The following is an 18801-nucleotide window of genomic DNA, read 5'->3' as shown; positions in this document are numbered from 1 at the left end:
AACAATAATAATACACATTTTTTAAAGGCTTATATTCTTGTTGAACATATTGTTAATTGCTTTCAGGCAGCAGAAACATATTTATTTTCGTGGCTTTTGCATGAATTATTTTCTTTTTGTGATTCACAGATTTTGATCTGATTCTGATGCTCATGATTGTTTTTCAGACTGTGATGTTGTTCATCAGCCTGTCACCTCCTCTGTAATGAAGGAGGAGTGTCCACACACACTTAAATAAGAGCCACGAGCATTCATCAGAACAAACACCAGACGTCTGTCACAGCTCCTGGACTCCACCAACACACAGGTAACACATACTGCATTTATCAGCACTCTTTCTTAAGAAACATTACGCTTCAAAATGAATACACTGAAAATATATTGAGCTCCATTATTGCATTATGGCAAGACAATACAGGTGAATATCTTAAATTAAGAATTGCAAAAATTATAGTGCACTAGTTTTCTCATATGTTATGTTGAAGTATGCAAAATAAGGCATTATGTAATTAAATAGGCACTTACTTATATATATTTCCAGAAAATGAATCTGAACATTTGATAAAGCCAGGTTAAACATTTTAATTTTTCTATCAACAGTTAAAAAAAAACAAAGTTTTAATAAAATTTTTAGGAATAATATGCTGTATAAAACCAGGTGAATCATATATGAACACCGGAGTCACCTGAAGCCTTGCCAACATTCTTTATAACAGACTTTATATAAAACTGATTAAGCATAGTTAAACTACAAAACTTTGATCCATATATTTTCATATATGCATTTATATTTAGATATGCTTAACTTTGAGACCTATTTATTGATTATTTAAAAATTCAAGTTATTATACATTCTTAAAAATAAAGATTTTTCCCTGGCATCGATGGTTTGATGAAGAACCTTTAACATCCGTGAAATCTTTCCATTCCATAAAACCTTTTTATTAGTGGAAACGGTTCAAATCTTCTTTGCACTAGAAGATGAAGAGTTATTTTAAGAACTGTTCTCAGAAATGTTCTTTTTGGAACCCAAATTGGTTCTTCTATGACATCAGTGTGAAAACCCCTATTTGGATCCTTTATTTTTGAGGGTGTCAAACCCTTTTTTTTTTTTGCACATTTGCACGATCAGTTTAAACACCACGTCCAGTCTGAGCGCAGGCTGATGTGTCTGTATGGGTTTACACATGATTATGTGTCCGGTTCAGCAGCTGGATGATGTCATGCACTTTAATCCAGCTGCTCCATAGATTCTTATTCAGCTGTGATTCTAAGAGGCGTCTTTTGTGAGAGAAATATGATTATGACTCGCCGTTCGGTTTGGGAGGAGATGGGTGTCAGAGAAGCACGAAACTCTTGATAATGATTTTATAATTGTATGATTTAAATGATCACTGTAATACAAAGAGTTTGTCATTAATCGCTATATGAATTTATACATGAGAGGATCATGAGGTCAGGTTATTGGTCAGCAGACTTTGCCGTGACATTTCGATGAGGAAACACAGGAAAAGAAATATGATTGTGTTTCAGTATTTGAACACCAGCGGTGGAATGATTCTGCAGATTCTTTACTATGATGATCTTCACAGCATTTAGTGCTGAAGGTGCATTCTGGGAAGACTTCCTTCTCTGTCTGGCTCGACTAAATTATTCTTATATATTTTATTGATTACTTGCTTTAAAAAAATTAACATTTAGTTTTATTTATTAGAAATGTATTTGTTACAATTGTATTTATTTGGATATTTATTTATTTATTACATTTAATTTAATTTAATATATATTTTTATTGGCTGATTGAAAAAGCAATTAACATATTAAGTTTTTTTTCTTTCTTTCAGTCTGCTTGTAAAATGTCTAGATTTAACCGCAGCACTACTGGAGTCCCCAGTGCCAGTGTTTCTGCAGCTGCGACTCCAGGTGAGGAAGAAGAGGAAGAGGAAGAGGAGACTCTAGTGCAGTTCATTTGCATGAAAAAGAGTCCAAACTGAGATTTGATGCTTTCAGGGAGATGTAAATGTTTCCTCTCTCATTCGCAGACAATCTTCTGACGGTTCTCTCCGTCGACTTCCTGAAATCCAAGGATGGGCCGAACCGACGCGAGCATCACACAGACGCTTACTTCAGCGACAAGCTGATCGTGCGCAGAGGACAGACCTTCCAGATGTGGATCGAGTTCTCCAGACCCTTCAACCCCAGATCTGACAATCTGCAGCTGCAGCTGAAGTTAGGTGAGTGAGCTGGCACACAACCTGTTTGACAACAGTCATTATATTCCCATTTCATATCACGAGGTGTTCAGAAATGAATCGTTACCTTTAAAATCTTAATTTGACACATACTAAGAAGTCAGTCATCTCAACAAGATAACAGACTTAAGCCCGGACTGGATTTCCTCATACTGTTTGTTTATAACTGAGTTTTGTTGGATATCTCGTGAAAACTCATAAAACACAGACATGCACTGGCTACAGAAACATGTATTTCATTCAGTGTTTTTTATCCGGAGTCTGATACGTTAGCACTGATTGACAAACCAGTGTGTGACAAAGAGAGAAAGACGCCCAGACATTCTGACGGTTATAGGAGATGAAGCCCTGACAGATGAATCTATTGATTGGTGATGGATGTGGGTCATGAAGTGCTTGGGTTTGGACCAGGACTAGTGATTATGTGACCTAATCCGTCTAATCCAGCTGCTCCTTGAGTCTTATTTCTTAATGGATCTCCAGCCGAGTCACAGACAGAGGATTCAGTTAAAGCTAAATCATTAAGATGGGTTCGTCTGACTGTTTGTTTCCATGTCTTGGTTGTGTTTTCCACACAGAGCCCATCTTCAGCAGCAGCACTGGGATCCTCATCTCTGTCCCGTTAGTGGACGTCCTGGAAGACGGCCGCTGGGAGATGAAGATTGTGGAGCAGAGAGACAAGCGTGTGCGGCTGGCGGTCAACACTCTTCCGTCCGCCTCCATCGGCTGCTACAAGGTGACCGTGGAGTCTTTCTCACCGAAGGGCAAGCTGCTGTTCCCCTGCACCCCCGACGACGTCTACCTGCTCTTCAACCCCTGGTGTGAAGGTACACACTCAATCAAGAACAATCACATTAGCATTAATGAAGTGACACAACATCCATGTGTCTGTCCTCAGATGATGCCGTGTATCTGGATAATGAAGCAGAAAGGAAAGAGTATGTCCTGAATAGCATGGGCAGAATTTACTACGGAACTGAGCAGCAGATTGGAACCAGAACATGGAACTTTGCCCAGGTGTGGAAACACAGCCACTCTTATTATTATTATTATAGTTTGAATTTTGAATAATAATAATAATAATTATTATTATTGTTATGCTATTCTTTTACCAGTTTGAACAGATCTGTTATTTTCTATAATTGTATTATTGTTGCTGTTTCAATGGTTATTATTGTTTTTAAATGTATTCATTTAATTTTTAGATTCTAGTATTATCTGTAATTCTATGATCTGTAATGACGATGATGCTGATTATTATTAGCAGTATCTTCATTATTGTTATTCTTTTTGTTGTGATGATGATGATTGTTTTTATTAATTTAATTTATTATTATTATGTATTTCTACTGGTTTGAACATATTCTATTATTATCTATATTTATATGATTATTATTATAATTATTGCTATTATTATTATTAGCAGTATTATTAATTTGTATCATAATCATCATTGTCGTCGTCATCATTGCCATGCAATTGTTTTTTTTTCATATTTATTATTGTCTATGGATCTAATAATTATAATGATAATAAAATTATAATATAATGGAAATAACAAATAATAATAGTAACAACAGTAAAAATAAACAACAACAACAATATTAAATATTTGTATTTTTATTAACGTTATTACTAATATTATTATCCGATTGTTTATCAGTTTCAATCAAATTCTGGTATTATCTATGATTCTATAATTATTTCCAATTGATCAAATCATGATTCTGATTTGGATTATTTTGCATTTGTTTAATCAGTTTGAACAGGAGATCCTGGAAGCATGTCTGTTCATTCTGGAGAGAGGTCAGGTGGCTATGACCGAATGGAGAGATCCAGTGATTGTGTCCAGAATGATATCTGCTCTGGTGAGTCACGATCACATGGATTCGTAAGAAATCATGATTATGATTTGAGAAGGTGAAATACAGTAGCCAGCATCTGGTAGTTTTAGGTTCTTATGAACCTTCTGTGTTCATACAGGACACAAAACAACACGCAGCCTACTGTGTTTCCCGTGAGGAACAGAAAAGTGCGATGCACGATTAAAGAGCTGAAAGCAGCTGTTTTTCATTAGCTTCTCTGCTCTTCTGTGACAGGTGAACTCCAACGATGACTACGGTGTTCTGATGGGTAGCTGGAAGGACAGCTATGAGGGCGGGACGTCCCCCACGGCCTGGAGCGGCAGCGGGGACATCCTGAGACAGTATTACAAAAGCTCAGGGAAACCTGTTAGATACGCCCAGTGCTGGGTCTATGCAGGAGTCACCAATTCTGGTACGCTTGGATTCATTTCTCTTTCTATCAGTCTATCGTGTTTTTAGGAATAAAATGTTATCTAAATGAATGTCTTTCTCAGTGTTGAGATGTCTTGGTATTCCCACCCGCTGTGTGACCAACTTCAACTCGGCTCACGACACGGACCTTTCCTTGACCACAGACATTTATATTGACGACAAGCTGGAAATTATCAAAGACAAGACCAGCGACTCTGTCTGGTATGACACTTTTGTTTGAGAAAAGATAACTTTATACATTTTATGTTTTCATTCACTTAGAGCTGTGTTACACACTGCATTAAAGAAAAAATTCAAATCCATATTAGGGGCATCTTAATAAATTTCACAAAACAAAATTACACAAATCAGTAAAAAAAAAAAAAAAAAAAAAAAAAAACTTGCCCTGCAAACTGCCCTTATAATATTTAGATGATTGATTTTATTTTATTTTATTTTTAAGGTAAAGTGCCTCATTTCACTATTTGTTTAAAACAATCAAACAAAAAGTTTGAGGTCTTGTTTTAGGGCTATTCTGCTTTATTTTTGTAAATTGCAGACCAACAACAACACTTGATATAACTCTCCTGTAGGAACTTCCACGTGTGGAACGAGTCCTGGATGACCCGTCCGGACCTCCCGGCTGGTTATGGCGGGTGGCAGGTGGTGGACGCGACCCCTCAGGAGCCCAGCCAGGGTTCGTACCGCTGCGGTCCCACTTCTGTTTTCGCCGTCCGTAACGGACATGTCGAGCTGAAATTCGACACTCCGTTTGTCTTTGCTGAAGTGAGCGATTTCATATGAAGCTCTTCTCACCATCATTTGTGTCTGAACGTCTTCTGAAAGACTGAAACGGCTTCACTGTGTGTCTCAGGTGAACAGTGACAGGATCTACTGGCAGAAGAAACCCAATGGAAGCTTCAGTCAGGTAAATGTGGAGAAGAACTCCATCGGTCAGAGCATCAGCACTAAAGCTGTGGGATCTGATGCTCGTGTGGACATCACACACCTCTACAAATACCCAGAAGGTAACAAAACAAATGCATCTGGTCCAAAACCTAGAGCTGCTTTCCTAGAAACAATTTAACATGCTTCCAATGGGGATTGTTTCTTACTTTCATGCATATTTAATAATAATAAACTAAAATTTTAGTTACAGTCATTTAAGTATTTCAAGTTTAAATGTATTAATTAAATGTTACATTTGCAACTAGCTGAAATAAAATAAGTTTTATTTATATTTTATTTTATTTCAGTTAACATTTATTTTATTTGAAGTAACATAATATATTTATGGTTTGTTTTCGTTAAGGATAATATCACGGATGCAAGCAATGCAGCTCAAAATTATTTACAATAAAAAAAGCCATTACACAAGGACGTGTAACATATAACATATAATATACCAGAAGAAGAAAGATGAGACCCAATTACAAAAAGGTGAACTTAAAATGAGAAAACATTGGAAGCAGCCATTAATGTTGATAACTCGGATCCGTGTGTAAGCAGCACACTTTATAATGATGGGTTTGGAGGGAATATTTCAGAAGAACTCAGACTCCTCTTTACTGTCTGATCACGTCCGTCAGGTTCAGCGGAGGAGCGCATTGCTGTGGAAAGGGCCAGTCGCTTCGGCTCCAAACCCACTTTGTATCCGTCTCCCACCAGCAATGACGTGAGCGTTGAGTTTGTCATGGACGGGGAAGGGCCTCGTATCGGTGGAGATGCCAAACTCTCCATCATCCTGAAGAACAGAAGCTCAAGTCAGCGCACGGCCAGTCTGCTGTGTGAGGTGATGGTCATGTACTACACCGGCGTGCTGAAATCCACTGTGAAGAAGGATCGGATTCCACTCAGCCTCAGACCACAAGAGAGTGAGTTTTACAGTCCCACCAGAGACATTCTTCTGGTTATTGTGCCCCAAACTGTCTCAATTAGTAGCTGCATTTCTCAAAAATGACCTGATGGTGATACTTGTAGTTGGTGTTGAATTTCATTCACAAACTTTGAACTGTTTAGGGTTTAAATAAGGAAAAAAGTTAAGCTGATAAGCTGTTGTGGATCTAAAAGTGGAAATAATTTTAAATGGATATTTCTGTATATGAACAACAATCTGATTAACTTTATGTATTATGGATGGATCTCAGTTAGCTAATGTTGCATCTGTTTTCCTTAAATGTAGTGTTTTTTAGAGGGAAAACACACAAATCAACACAAAGTACTCAAGCACATGTTTGAGGGGTTAATTGAATTTGCATTCATGTTTAAGATTATGAGAAGTGACCATGAAATATTCCATTATAATCATTAATGCCATGATTCTTTTCTCTCCGTTCAGCCAAGGTTATTCCTTGGACTCTGCAGTATGTGGAGTACATGAACCATCTGGTGGACCAGGGCGCTCTGAATCTGGCGGTCACTGGACGGGTCAATGAGACACAACAGATTCTGGCCACACAGTTCAACTTCAGGCTGCGCACACCAGACCTCATCATCACTGTACGTCGAGGAGTCACTAGTCTTTACAAATCTGTTGATGTTAAACCTGGTTCAATGCATCTAAAAGCACCAAATTTAAATCACAAATGAGATTTGAGAATTAAAGTGTCCTTAATTTGAAAAATCTACCTCCATTGATTTGTGTTTTGACTGTTTCAGCCTCAAGGGGACGCTGTGGTGGGTAAAGAGCTGACAGTCAAGATCACGTTCCAGAACCCTCTGTCACAAGTGTTGAGGAACGTTTTGTTCCGTATAGAGGGATTGGGAACGCAGAGCGTCAGGAAGATCGCGTATGGGTAAGACTTTCAGTGTTTAAGAGCATGCACTTCATGGAGATTTGCTTCATGTGTGTGAACTGTACATTAAATATGATGAACTGTATATAAAGAGTGAAAAGCTTCCAGATAGTTTCCAATCTACATGTGTGTTTCTCAGTGATGTGGATAAGCTTGCGACGGTTACACTGACAGAGAAGTTTGTCCCCACTGTCGCCGGCTCTCAGAAGCTCCTGGCATCGATGGACTGCCGTCTGCTCACTCAAGTACACGGAGTCGCTGATATTGTGGTCAAACCAAAGTAAAAAAGCTTTCTAAGTCATTGTAATTCCTGCTAAAGATCTCAGTTGTCTCGAGGATAAATAATATGTACAAAATGAAATGGTAATTTAGAGTTAAAAATAATCATGAAACTAATGTAAATTAACAATAAAGATCTTTCATGCTTTATTCATATCCTGTCTGTCTGAGTTTGTTTGTGTGTTGGTTTCAAATATCTACAGCAGTCTCAGAAACTGCTTGATGTACCATTATTTAGTCTTGTTAGCTCAGTGTTTTAATGTTCAGTTTATGTTTGTTCTTATTTTTCAGCTCTTTTTTTTATTCTTATTTAACTCTTATTTTAGCCTTTCTGACATAGGTGGGGGCATAAGAGCATTTTTGCATTGATAGACTTTTGACCACAGTTTTGTGTCATTTAAAGGGTTTATTTACAGCTATATAGCTAATATTCATATAGACAGGTTTTTCATGTTAGCATATTCATCAGACAATAATTACACAATTTTGATTATGTAAGACCAACAACATTACAGCAGTGGGTTCAAAGATCTTTTCTTTGGATTGTTTACTCAAAAGAGAATATACACTCTTAAAAATAAAGGTGCTTTAAAAAGTTATTCACAGCGATGCCATAGAAGAACCATTTTTGGTTCCACAAAGAGCCATTCAGTCAAAGGTTCTATAAAGAACCATATCTTTCTTACCCCTTTATAATCTGAAGAACCTTCTTTTGCCACAAAGAACCTTTAGTGAAACAGAAAGGTTCTTCAGGTGTTAAAGGTTCTTTATGGAACCATTTAGACAAAATGGTTCTTCAATGGCATCATGAAGCACCTTTATTTTTAAGAGTGTAGGCCTAGCAAATTACAACTTACTTAATTTGTGTTTCCTGCTAGCTAAATTTCAAATACATAAACACTGGTTTGATGTTTTGTACTGTTTAATAAAGAAAGAAAGAAAAAAGAAAACGATACATGCTCCAGAGTCCCGATCTAAATTAACTGATTCAGGAACTTACTCAAACGTTTCAGTCTATTCAAATGATTTGCGGTCTGTGTTCGGAATTCTGATCTGAATCACGATTTGTGATACATGTGCTGAAGTTCCATTCTGAATCAAACGATTCACACACAAACCTGCTCCAAAATTCTGATTTAATCAAATGATTCAAGATACGCACTCCGAAGCCCTGCACTGCGTTCCTCTGGAGTTATAGCTTTGAAGGGATGAAGGGTGCCGGGGTCAAAAAAGGTGCGTTTTTTTGGGGACGTACTTATGCGTCATCTTAACAAGATGATCAAGGAGGTGCCTTCATTGCACATTTTTCTGTTACTCCAAACAACTTCCCTGTGGATCATGGAGGCCTGAAGTGTCCATCAGTTGTACCCTTCAAAATAATTCATTCGGAAGAACCCTCTGAACTGTTTTTGAGCACTTCGGTTAGGAACAACCCTTCAGTATGGCGGCCATGATTGTTTTTATTCTAAGTGCCCTTCGGGAATGCAATATATCCCATTTGGAACACACCGTTGATATAAATAAAGATTCAAGAACTTCAGACGCTCTGCTGCAAATTAAATTATCTGTGGTATGTGCTCCGAATTTCAGATCTAAATCAATTAATTAGCAAACCCATTCTGAAAGTCCCGATAATGATTTGCAGACCATAATTTTACAAGATCAGAACTTCGGAAGTTTGTTTCACGAATCTTTCAATTTGACAGATTCTAAAAGCTCAATTTTACCCATACGTGCTTTTAAAAATAATTTCAAGCGAAAATGAATGGCTCTTTTGACCTGTTTTTTGCTAGTGAGTTTGAGTTTGAATCAATCGGATCAGTTCCATCATAAATGACTCACTTAACTGAATGGGATTTTCTCTTCCTCCATTTTTTTGTGCGTTCAGCCATGTTTATTCCACTGTCAGTACTACTACTACTGGCTTAGCTCACTAATTTCATGAAATAAGTGAAAAATGCATGATTTTGTAATATTTGTAATAAATGATAGTGTATTTTAAGTAGTAGGTCTAGTTAAGTTTATATTTAAGTTGTATGATAGTCTATATAGTGTGATGGTCTATGTAAAAAGAGCAGAGAAGCAGATGAACGTAAAACCTATTTAATATAATTCATACCATGTGTAACCGGTCTGCTGCTGACCGCTGTCACGATACTCTTTTTCTCTGCGTTGTGTTTAGTAAGGACCAGGACACTGTTACTGCGGTTCACCACAATGACGATGTTTATTCACAGTCACACCCAACATGGGCTTTCACCAACTGTGGATCTGTGGATTACAGCAATAAAGTTGATAAAACGTCGTGTGAGCATCTCACTATTGCATCACCTCTCCCCAGCATGTGCAATGCGAACTAAATGCAACAATTATGCTAACTACACATAACATTAACACAATATAGAAAATAAAACACAGTAAAAGTGAAATACCTGTGGATTACAGCAATAAAGTTGATAAAACGTCGTGTGAGCATCTCACTATTGCATCACCTGAATGATACAACACTAGTTTAGCTGATTAATGACTCAAAACCTAGCTAATACAGATCACAAAACTCACACGATATATCTCCAAATTATTGATCCACACACACATATAACATACAACAGAACATACTAGACAGTCTCCGTACTGTTTACAAAGGATTAACAAATCGATTTACACACTTTACAAACTTAATTTGCTCACAAATCGAAGAGCTCTGCAAAACGCTTACCTCTCCCCAGCATGTGCAATGCGAACTAAAGAGAGAGGCGCGCGCACACTCAAAATGGCACCAATGCAGCAACAGAAAAACATGTCAAAATAAAAGTCTCTAATGTGAATAGCAAAAACAACATATATTGCTCAAAGAAAAACAGAAATAAATCAGTAATAAAATAAGGATTTTAGTGGAAAAGACAACAACAATACATTAAACTTGAATTGTACTTCTAACTCGTTACACATGTACAGTTTGTTTTTGTTGTTTTTGTCATTTGCTGTCTTGTGTAGCACTTTGACACTAAGAATGCTGTTAAATTTCACAGTGTACAGATATATGAACGAAATAACAATAAGCTCTGACTCTTTCTTAAATCTGGACGCTGTGGAGCTTAGTGTGGACATTGAAAAAGCTGAACACGAAGCCTGACCCAGATACTTCTAGAGTACTGATAAGAGGAACAAACCTTTTTGAAGCTTTGAATCAATTGAACCAGCTGACTGTTCTCAGAGCTTGATTGACAGGCGATCTGACCAATCATAACGCCGAATCCACCATCTTGCCCGAGAACTGCAGGGGTACTTTACTGGGCTTTTAGAGTTTGTGTAAACGGACCAATCACAGAATACTCTTTCTTTTATGTTTCATTAAAAATGTACACAAATATATAAAACCGAGATCAGGTAAAAGACACACCTCTGTGAATGAAATCACGTGACTTTGGCGATTTGAAACGCGCTCGAAAAACAAAAGATGCACGAAGGTTTTCCAAAGCAGAGTGTTTGGAAAGTTATTCCAGAGATGAAGGGTGTTGTGATTGTGTACCATACTCCCAATAGATGGCAGTAATATCCGATTTTGTAGTTTAAGCTCCCCTCTAAACGAAACGAAGCAGCTGCAGCTGCTGACATTTTTTTTTTACAGTTCAGACAGTGCTCAGTTTCCGAAGAAACCAGCAGAATTTTGCGAATAGCATGTTTAAAATGTAACAATAGTAAATGAAGGATAATATATCTGTCCATGCTGCATATTGATGGTTTCATAACGTAAATCTGTCAGCTGAAGAAAAAAGGGAGGCGTCACTGGAAGTAAAGCTGATGGAGAGAGACAAAAAACTGAGCAGAGAGGTTTGTACATGAACAAGATTCACGTAATCCTGAATATAATTGAAATGATTGTGCGCGCTCCTCTTTCCAGTTTTTCCTTTCTGAACTGAACTTCTTAAATTGATTTTTCTGATTCTATTCTCACGTTTCAAATCGTTTCCAACTGATTATGCTTCATGATCTGTTTATAGCCAGTGTAAACCAGTAACAAATTCGTTCAATAAATGAATATAAATGTCATTAAAATTAAACATTGGCTTATGCACAGATGAGTTTCTTTGCAGATGAAGAGACCGCACTGCTTAAATGTATCAGTATTCTCTAAGGAGATATTGTAAGGGTTAGTGGAAGCTTCAAGCATTTCTGTCAGACATAATGACCGAGCATGTCATTATATACATGTATTGCCACTGTGGTTCTTTGTTTCTTAGGCGATGGAAAAGGTTTCAGTGGGTGTGACTGAGTCAGTCTGGAGCATCAGAGATCAGAGATCCAGAAACACACAGGACTCCGGGATCAGCCTCAGTTTACTTTGTTACACTGACACTCAAGAGAGTCATGAATCCACTGATCAGATCTCCACAGAGTCTTTAAGTTCAGACGGTAACACTGAAGAAGAGCAGACAGCACTTAAGACGTGCACAGTGAATCTGGAGGACTGCAGGAACCTAGCGAAGATGAAAAGAGAAACCGCAGCTGATGAAGAACAGAGCGATGATGATGATGATGTTTTTATTCCATCAGGTAATTTCCTTTGTATATTTTTATTCTATTTATCTGCCTTGTCAATACCGGTTACAAGGAAGATGGTTTTAAAGTCATTGTTTTTAATGTTATTTGTTACCTATGTACAAAAGTCTGGCTTTTAACCATTATGTATTCATTAAGGGCTGTAATTAGTGCTAGTTTTATTATATGCAATTTATATCTTGCTTATATTTTAGGGGAAAACTTTATTTCTTATCCATGTTGTCCCTTAAAGCTGAAGGCTATAAATAAAAATATAAATGTATTACTGTATCTTACGCTACAGTTAAATCCAAGAGAAGGTGTAATTTGAGGGTTAATTTACTTACAGCTTCAAAATCTGCTACTTAAAGGGATAGTTCACCCCAAAATGAAAATTTACATTAATTGCTCACCCTCATATCATTCCAAACCTGGAAGACTTTTATCTTCGGAACACAAATTAAGATATTTTTGATGCATTTTGAGAGCTCTCTGTCCCTCTCATAGACAGCAAGGATCCTGACACGATCAAGGCTCAGAGAAACGTAGCAATGTATTGTTAAAATAATCCATGTGACTTCAGTGGCTCAACCGCAATTTTACGAAGCTACGAGAATACTTTTTGTGCGCAAAGAAAATAAAAATAGTGACTTAATTCAACATAAAGCTCCATTTTGGAGAGTGTCACATATGTAAACACCTTATGCAACGTATGTATGCAGATACGTAGTTTACATTGTAATCAAAGTGTAAACAGCATATCTTCGTATGGTGTTGATGACATAGAATAATACTCTTCAAAATTTAGCTATAGGGTGAGGCGGAGGAGACTAATTAACGAATTGTATAAACACAACAGAATTTACTCTAAAGCATGTAAAGGACATGCTTAAGGTCTTGTTTTCTGCAAAAAGAAACATAAGTAGTTCCCCTCCATTTCTTTTTGCTTTACATTTGTCACCATATGATTGATTTTTGACTATGTACTGTGTTTATTTTTAGACTTAAAAGAGGAAAGTGAAGTGCTGAGTGAAGTGGAGGAGATGCATCAGCATCAGAAACCTCATGAGGTTTTAAGTGAAGAAACGTCTTCCACAGGCCATGAATGTGGAACGAGTTTAGTTCAGGAAGGTCAAAAACCATACAAATGCCCTCGGTGTGGAAGGAGTTTTTCACAAAGAGAACAGCTTGAAATGCATATGAACGTTCACACTGGAGAGAAACCTTTTGCCTGCCATGAATGTGGAAAGAGTTTCACACGTCAAGGAAGCCTTAATGTGCACATGAGAGTCCATACGGGAGAGAAACCTTTCCTGTGCCCTCAATGTGGAAAGAGTTTCAGTATTAAACTATATCTTAAGAATCACCTGAAAATTCATACTGGAGAGAAGCCGTACACATGCACTGAGTGTGGGAGGATTTTCTCACAAAGAGGACACCTTGACACGCACATGAGATCTCACACCGGAGAGAAACCTTATTCGTGCCATGAGTGTGGAAAGAGTTTCACACGCCAAGGAAGACTTAATATTCACATGAGAACTCACACTGGAGAGAAGCCGTTCACGTGCCCTCAGTGTGAGAAGAGTTTCATTGGTAAACATTACCTTAAGGATCACCTGAAAGTTCATACTGGAGAGAAACCGTACACATGCACTCAGTGTGGGAAGAGTTTTGCACATAAAGGCATCCTTAATGTGCACATGAGAGTTCACACCGGAGAGAAACCTTATACCTGCCACGAGTGTGGAAAGAGTTTCACACGGGCAGAGAGTGTCAAAGAACATCATCTACGAATTCACTCTGGAGAAAAGTCAAACTGTGATTAGTAAAACATGATTTTGGGGTTTAGAACTTGTCAGTATCTGATACAAGAAAGACTGGTTCAGAGTTGCTTTTAAAGTCACTTGCTCTCTCTATATATATGCTATGGATTATACTAAAAAACAATGTTTTTCTCTCTGTAAAGTGAGCTCAACAAAAACTCTTTGTGCACAGCACACAGACACAACTATTAATTAATGAATTCCATTGTTGTCTAATTAAATAATCAGTTTTTATTTGAAATTGCAGCTATAATAAATTTTTTATGTTTAATCATATCAGTTCTGCAGGGCCGTGGACTGTAGACTATTTAATTGTATGTAATTTGTGTATTTAATTTGATGCTTATTTAATGTTTATCAATATAAAATAACAAAATTAAAGAAATCTGGGATTGTCATGGACCTTGTAACTCTCCACCGTCTTCTTGAAGAACAAAAGATCGAAGCAGCGCACGGCTAGTCTGTTGTATGAAGCGATGGTCATGCACTACACTGGAGTGCTAAAAGTCACCTTGAAAAAGAACCGGATTCTTCTCAACTTCAACCCGCAAAAGAGTGAGTGGAGTTTCACTATCAAACAGTCCCACAAAGACTTTGTTTCTGGTTATTATGTCCCAAAATCTTTGAATTGGTTGCTGCATTTGTCAAAAATCATTTGGTTATGAGGCCTGAGGTTCATGGATCTTCATTAGCTTATGTTGCATCTGTTTTCCATAAATTTATTTTATTTTTTATTTTTTTTTTTTAGGGGGAAAAAGCACAAAACAATCAAGCTATTGCACATAATGTTTGAGGAATTGGTTGAATTTTCATTAATTTGTGAAATTGCAAAAATTCAATCACCCAAAATGTAGTTGTTTGCATTATGAATATAAAGGTGCAGTGAAAATTATGGCAATGATGGATGACTGAAAGCAAGTGTGGGGGTGAACAAATATTCATAGTACAGAATTTATAAAGAGAATTAAAAAGTTTTTTGGACATATGAGGAAAAAGTGATGGTTACTATATGTCTTATGAGAATGGAAAACCAGTAGAGAAAAATGTTATGTAGAGAAAAGTTAGTTTAGTTTTCATTTCTTCCCAACAAAGCTGTTGCTTTAATCAGAACAGGCACTGCTATGCAAAATTATCAACAATTGGTCTTTTTTTTTTTTTTTTTTTTTTTCATTGTCATTAATGGCATTTACACTTGTCTCCCTTCAGTCTCTTCGTTGGACTCTGCAGTATAAGAAGTACATGAACTATCCGGTGGATCAGGGCGCTCCCAATCAGACCAAACAGATTTTGGCCACAGAGTTCAACTTCAGACTGCATACACCAGACCACATTATCACTGTACGTCAATGATCTACTAGTCTTTATTTGGGACATGTTAACAAGGAGCACAAATTTTTACATTTCTTGACATTGACATTATGTCATCTTCACCTGACTCCAGATTAGTCACATAGGTTTTAAATCTGATGTGACTGGCTAGAAATGGTTCGTAATCTTGATCATGGATCTTAGATTCAAAGCCTTGCTACTTTGAATTTAGCAAGCACATCTTTTTGACTTGGCATGCAGATTTATTTTTTTATTTTTCTTGTCCTTTTACAACATGTGCATATTTAATCTTTCAGATCAAGTGCTTCATGTTTGGTATGTTTATTCATTTATTTGAAAGGACAGGTGAAATGATCAGTGGGCTTGAGTTTTTACCTTCATCGTTATAACATGGGCTGAGGAATGGATAGAGTTTGTCAGTGAAAGACTGACCAGTGAAAGAGTAGATATGAGAGCTGGACTCCACGTCATAAAAAGAGACCAGACCCTCTTCATAATCCACAAACACACCAACCTTCTCAAGCGTCTCTCTCTGAGACAAAGAGACACAGGGATTTTCACAAGCTTTATATTGATTCTCATTCCTCAGAACCAAAGTCCAGCATCCATCCTCAGGACTCAGTCTGACCTTCCCCTTCCTATTGATGGATTCTCTGGCCACTCCTAAATCCCACTCAGTCTTGCCCTTCACCTGCACCTCAAAATAAAATTTCCCTGAAGAGAAAGCCTCTTTTCCCAGAATATCTAAACATGAATCAAATCTCTTTGGATAGTTAGGAAGGTTCTGTTTAATGTTTCCATGAAGGACCTGTTTTCCATCCTTAGACAAGATGAGTTCAGGATAAGCTGTATCGGGATCTAGAGTCACGTCCACTAAGAGAGAGATCAGGGAATATGAAAAAGCATTCAGCAAATTAGTTTATAAATGCAAAGTAAGTGTGCTGTATATGAGAAATGCAGCTCAAAGACTGTACCTGCATACTGCTGCATCATTTTCAACACTGTGGACACAAATGTCAATGAGACTTTGAGAAACAACTGTTACATATTGCTGAATCTGTTGACCTCAGACAGTGATGCTAACTCGTCCCTCAGTTTGTAAAAATGAAGAAAAAAAAAGTTGCACTTGGTCTATTTATGTCACTGTTGGTGGAAAATCATTATTGTTTATTTAATGTTACAATATAAATGGACAATTGTATCACCAGTTTTATGCTAAAACATAATTTTACGATGAAAGGTGCTATAGTTATATTCAAATACTTATACTCTCATTTGAAATTGAAATTATTATTTTTTTATGTTCATTCAGTGACCTTAATGTATAAGTGTATTTACTTTAAATTGTACTCTAAACTTTAATTTTACAAACTAATCGATGTGTCCACATTTATTTCCTCTGAAAAGAATGTCACATGCCATCAATAGAGCTGCAGCTGCATTTAACCCATGAACAAATGTAGTTTATACACAGGGTTTCATATTGACTTACCAGTTTGGCCAAGACTTTTATGTACAATTTCAAATTCCTTCAGCTGAATTAGAGCTTTATTGAGAGTGCACACATTCGTATTAAAGTCAGTACTGATCTCTGTCCAGTTTTTAGTTCCTATAGGAGTGCAAATGGATGAGTACATCTGCAAGAGGAGATAGAAAAAAATGTATCAGCATGAAAAGCGTTTTATAACGCATATGCTTTATCATTAATAAGAGATGTTCACAGGCCTGTAGGAGGTGGAGATCATCCTCAGTCTGTGAGAGCTGTTCCAGCTCAGTGTTTCTCCTCTTTAGCTCAGAGATTTCCTGCTGCAGCTCTCTAATAAGATCTTTGGCCTGTTTCTCTGTTGATTTCTGCTGCTTCTCCATTTTGTCCGACAGCTCAGACTTAAATCTCTCAAAGGAGCGGCTTAGATAAGTGAAGAGCTCATCACTGGTCGATTTCTCTTTCTGTGAGATCAATTATAAAATTAATCTTTTAAGTATTTAGATATGGGTTCATTCAAAAACCATTATAAAGAAGATAGAAATGTTAGAACACTAATAATTATACATTATTTGTTCTTCTATTCACCTTTCTCATCTCTACTGAGAGCATGATCTCTTGAGTCTTCTTCATTCTGTCCTCGATCATCTGCTGCAAATTTGTCTGTGTCTTAACGATCTGATTCTACAAACAGAGAAAACCATAGAAGCATTTATCTCTCAAATTAAATAAAGCCTTAAATGAATTTTTTTAATCATTTAAAGTTCAAAATCAATTCAAAATTGTGTTTTTGTATATTTTATTCCATGTCTAACAGTTTAAAGGGTAATTTAGATTTGAAAAAACCTGACAAAATCAACTTCTAGGAGATGGAATGAAAGACGGGTGAGATCTTCAACCTGTCAACATGCATTGCATTTCACGGGCTCTTTTATAGTGTTTGTATTTCTTGCCTTCTTCTCTTGACTCTCCTCATTTATAGGAACAGTGCTGTGATTTCTGTGGTCACCTTCAGTGCAGGACAGACACACACACGTCTGGTCATCTCTGCAGAACAACTCCAATGGTCTCTCGTGTTTCTGGCATATATAATGCTCCAGATTCTCCACAGCATCGATCAGTGCGTGTTTCTTTAGACGTGGGACTCTGTGATGAGGTTTCAGGTGAGCTTCACAGTAAGAGCTTTGACACACCAAGCAGGTCTTAAGGGCTTTCTGCTTTCTTTCATCGCAGATGTCACAGAACACCTCAGGTGTTTCTAGTTTAAGCTTCTCCTTAAAGTGTTGTACAACCTCTCTGAGTGTTGTATTAATCTTGAGATTAGGTCTTTTGTTGAATATTGCATTACAGATTGGGCAGAAACAGCGTGGATTGGTTTTCCAGCATTTGTTCAAGCAGGTTCTGCAGAAGTTGTGTCCACATGGAGTGGTGACCGGATCATTGAACACATCCAGACAGATGGAGCACTGGAGCTCCTCATTTAGTGGATCACCGGAGGATGCCATGGCTGAAAAGGCAAACAATAACAATATACCCTCTACATTGCTGAATTGAACAATGTACGTAGATAATGCTAATAGTGTTTACTAATATGGCCAGAGCTTTGGGTGGATATCTGATTGTTAAGTCTGACGTCATGCATCGCCGCTTCCATGTCCAAACACTCTATGCGATGCCACAAGAAAACAACAAACAGTGTTAAAACTACCAAAAATTGCAGGGCTCCAGACTTACATTTGAGAGCAGTTATACCAGTACCACAAAGTTCTGCAGATGGTGGCACCAGGAGCAGAATTGGTAGCTGTGGGGGTATTCAAAATAAAGATAATTTAATAAAAAAATTACTATTTTGCATTAATAAGTGCAGTTACTAATAATATTTCATGTTCATTCTTGTTCATTCTTGTTTAAGCACTAAGCTTTAGTTAAGATGTATAAAAAAAACAGTAACAGGTGCAAAATCTAATTTTTATATACAGACAGTGTATATATTCCATTCTTATTAAATGTACCATTATA

General features: G+C 37.1%; 3 protein-coding genes across 4 annotated transcripts; 2 read left to right on the top strand and 1 right to left on the bottom strand.

Annotated features, from left to right (window-relative positions):
* The first annotated feature begins 1856 nt into the window (after window positions 1-1856).
* Window positions 1857-7925, top strand: LOC132118691 (protein-glutamine gamma-glutamyltransferase K-like). Its single transcript, XM_059528652.1, has 13 exons — window positions 1857-1923; window positions 2043-2234; window positions 2831-3079; window positions 3151-3269; window positions 4013-4120; window positions 4352-4529; window positions 4612-4750; window positions 5122-5314; window positions 5403-5556; window positions 6118-6402; window positions 6867-7027; window positions 7187-7323; window positions 7463-7925. Exons 1-13 carry the CDS (start codon window positions 1857-1859, stop codon window positions 7605-7607), a joined length of 2127 nt encoding a protein of 708 aa, XP_059384635.1. The 3' UTR covers window positions 7608-7925.
* Window positions 7926-11159: 3234 nt separating this feature from the next.
* Window positions 11160-14368, top strand: LOC132118516 (gastrula zinc finger protein XlCGF8.2DB-like). Of its 2 annotated transcripts, XM_059528411.1 has the most exons (4): window positions 11160-11436; window positions 11684-11755; window positions 11847-12159; window positions 13147-14368. In XM_059528411.1, the coding sequence occupies exons 3-4, from the start codon at window positions 11850-11852 to the stop codon at window positions 13971-13973; spliced, it is 1137 nt and encodes a 378-aa protein (XP_059384394.1). In that variant the 5' UTR covers window positions 11160-11436; window positions 11684-11755; window positions 11847-11849; the 3' UTR covers window positions 13974-14368. The 2 variants fall into 2 exon arrangements, with proteins under 2 accessions (XP_059384394.1, XP_059384393.1); XM_059528410.1 differs by lacking the exon at window positions 11684-11755 and having other exon boundaries at window positions 11164-11436.
* A 1239-nt stretch (window positions 14369-15607) lies between these two features.
* Window positions 15608-18287, bottom strand: LOC132118520 (E3 ubiquitin-protein ligase TRIM69-like). Its single transcript, XM_059528416.1, has 6 exons — window positions 17736-18287; window positions 17371-17466; window positions 17025-17246; window positions 16792-16936; window positions 16274-16300; window positions 15608-16172 (listed from the first exon to the last, which is right to left on the bottom strand). Exons 1-6 carry the CDS (start codon window positions 18285-18287, stop codon window positions 15625-15627), a joined length of 1590 nt encoding a protein of 529 aa, XP_059384399.1. The 3' UTR covers window positions 15608-15624.
* Window positions 18288-18801: the final 514 nt, after the last annotated feature.

This window comes from Carassius carassius, chromosome 37 (genome assembly GCF_963082965.1).
Source record: "Carassius carassius chromosome 37, fCarCar2.1, whole genome shotgun sequence".
Taxonomy (NCBI): Eukaryota; Metazoa; Chordata; class Actinopteri; order Cypriniformes; family Cyprinidae; genus Carassius; species Carassius carassius.
The sequence above is the reverse complement of the archived record's forward strand: the minus strand, read 5'-3'. Positions and strand labels throughout refer to the sequence as shown.

What these genes read in the sequence shown, in the direction of transcription:
- LOC132118520 (XM_059528416.1), bottom strand. Translation starts at nt 18,287, where the DNA reads ATGGCATCCTCCGGTGATCCACTAAATGAGGAGCTCCAGTGCTCCATC. An exon ending in ATGATCTCCACCTCCTACAG is followed by an intron (nt 16,937 to 17,024) that starts GCCTGTGAACAT and finishes CTCCTCTTGCAG; the next exon opens with ATGTACTCATCCATTTGCAC. An exon ending in AATGATGCAGCAGTATGCAG is followed by an intron (nt 16,173 to 16,273) that starts GTACAGTCTTTG and finishes TCTCTCTCTTAG; the next exon opens with TGGACGTGACTCTAGATCCC.
- LOC132118691 (XM_059528652.1), top strand. Translation starts at nt 1,857, where the DNA reads ATGTCTAGATTTAACCGCAGCACTACTGGAGTCCCCAGTGCCAGTGTT. An exon ending in CTTCAACCCCTGGTGTGAAG is followed by an intron (nt 3,080 to 3,150) that starts GTACACACTCAA and finishes GTCTGTCCTCAG; the next exon opens with ATGATGCCGTGTATCTGGAT. An exon ending in CCTCTACAAATACCCAGAAG is followed by an intron (nt 5,557 to 6,117) that starts GTAACAAAACAA and finishes CACGTCCGTCAG; the next exon opens with GTTCAGCGGAGGAGCGCATT.
- LOC132118516 (XM_059528410.1), top strand. Translation starts at nt 11,407, where the DNA reads ATGGAGAGAGACAAAAAACTGAGCAGAGAG. An exon ending in ACAAAAAACTGAGCAGAGAG is followed by an intron (nt 11,437 to 11,846) that starts GTTTGTACATGA and finishes TTTGTTTCTTAG; the next exon opens with GCGATGGAAAAGGTTTCAGT. An exon ending in TGATGTTTTTATTCCATCAG is followed by an intron (nt 12,160 to 13,146) that starts GTAATTTCCTTT and finishes GTTTATTTTTAG; the next exon opens with ACTTAAAAGAGGAAAGTGAA.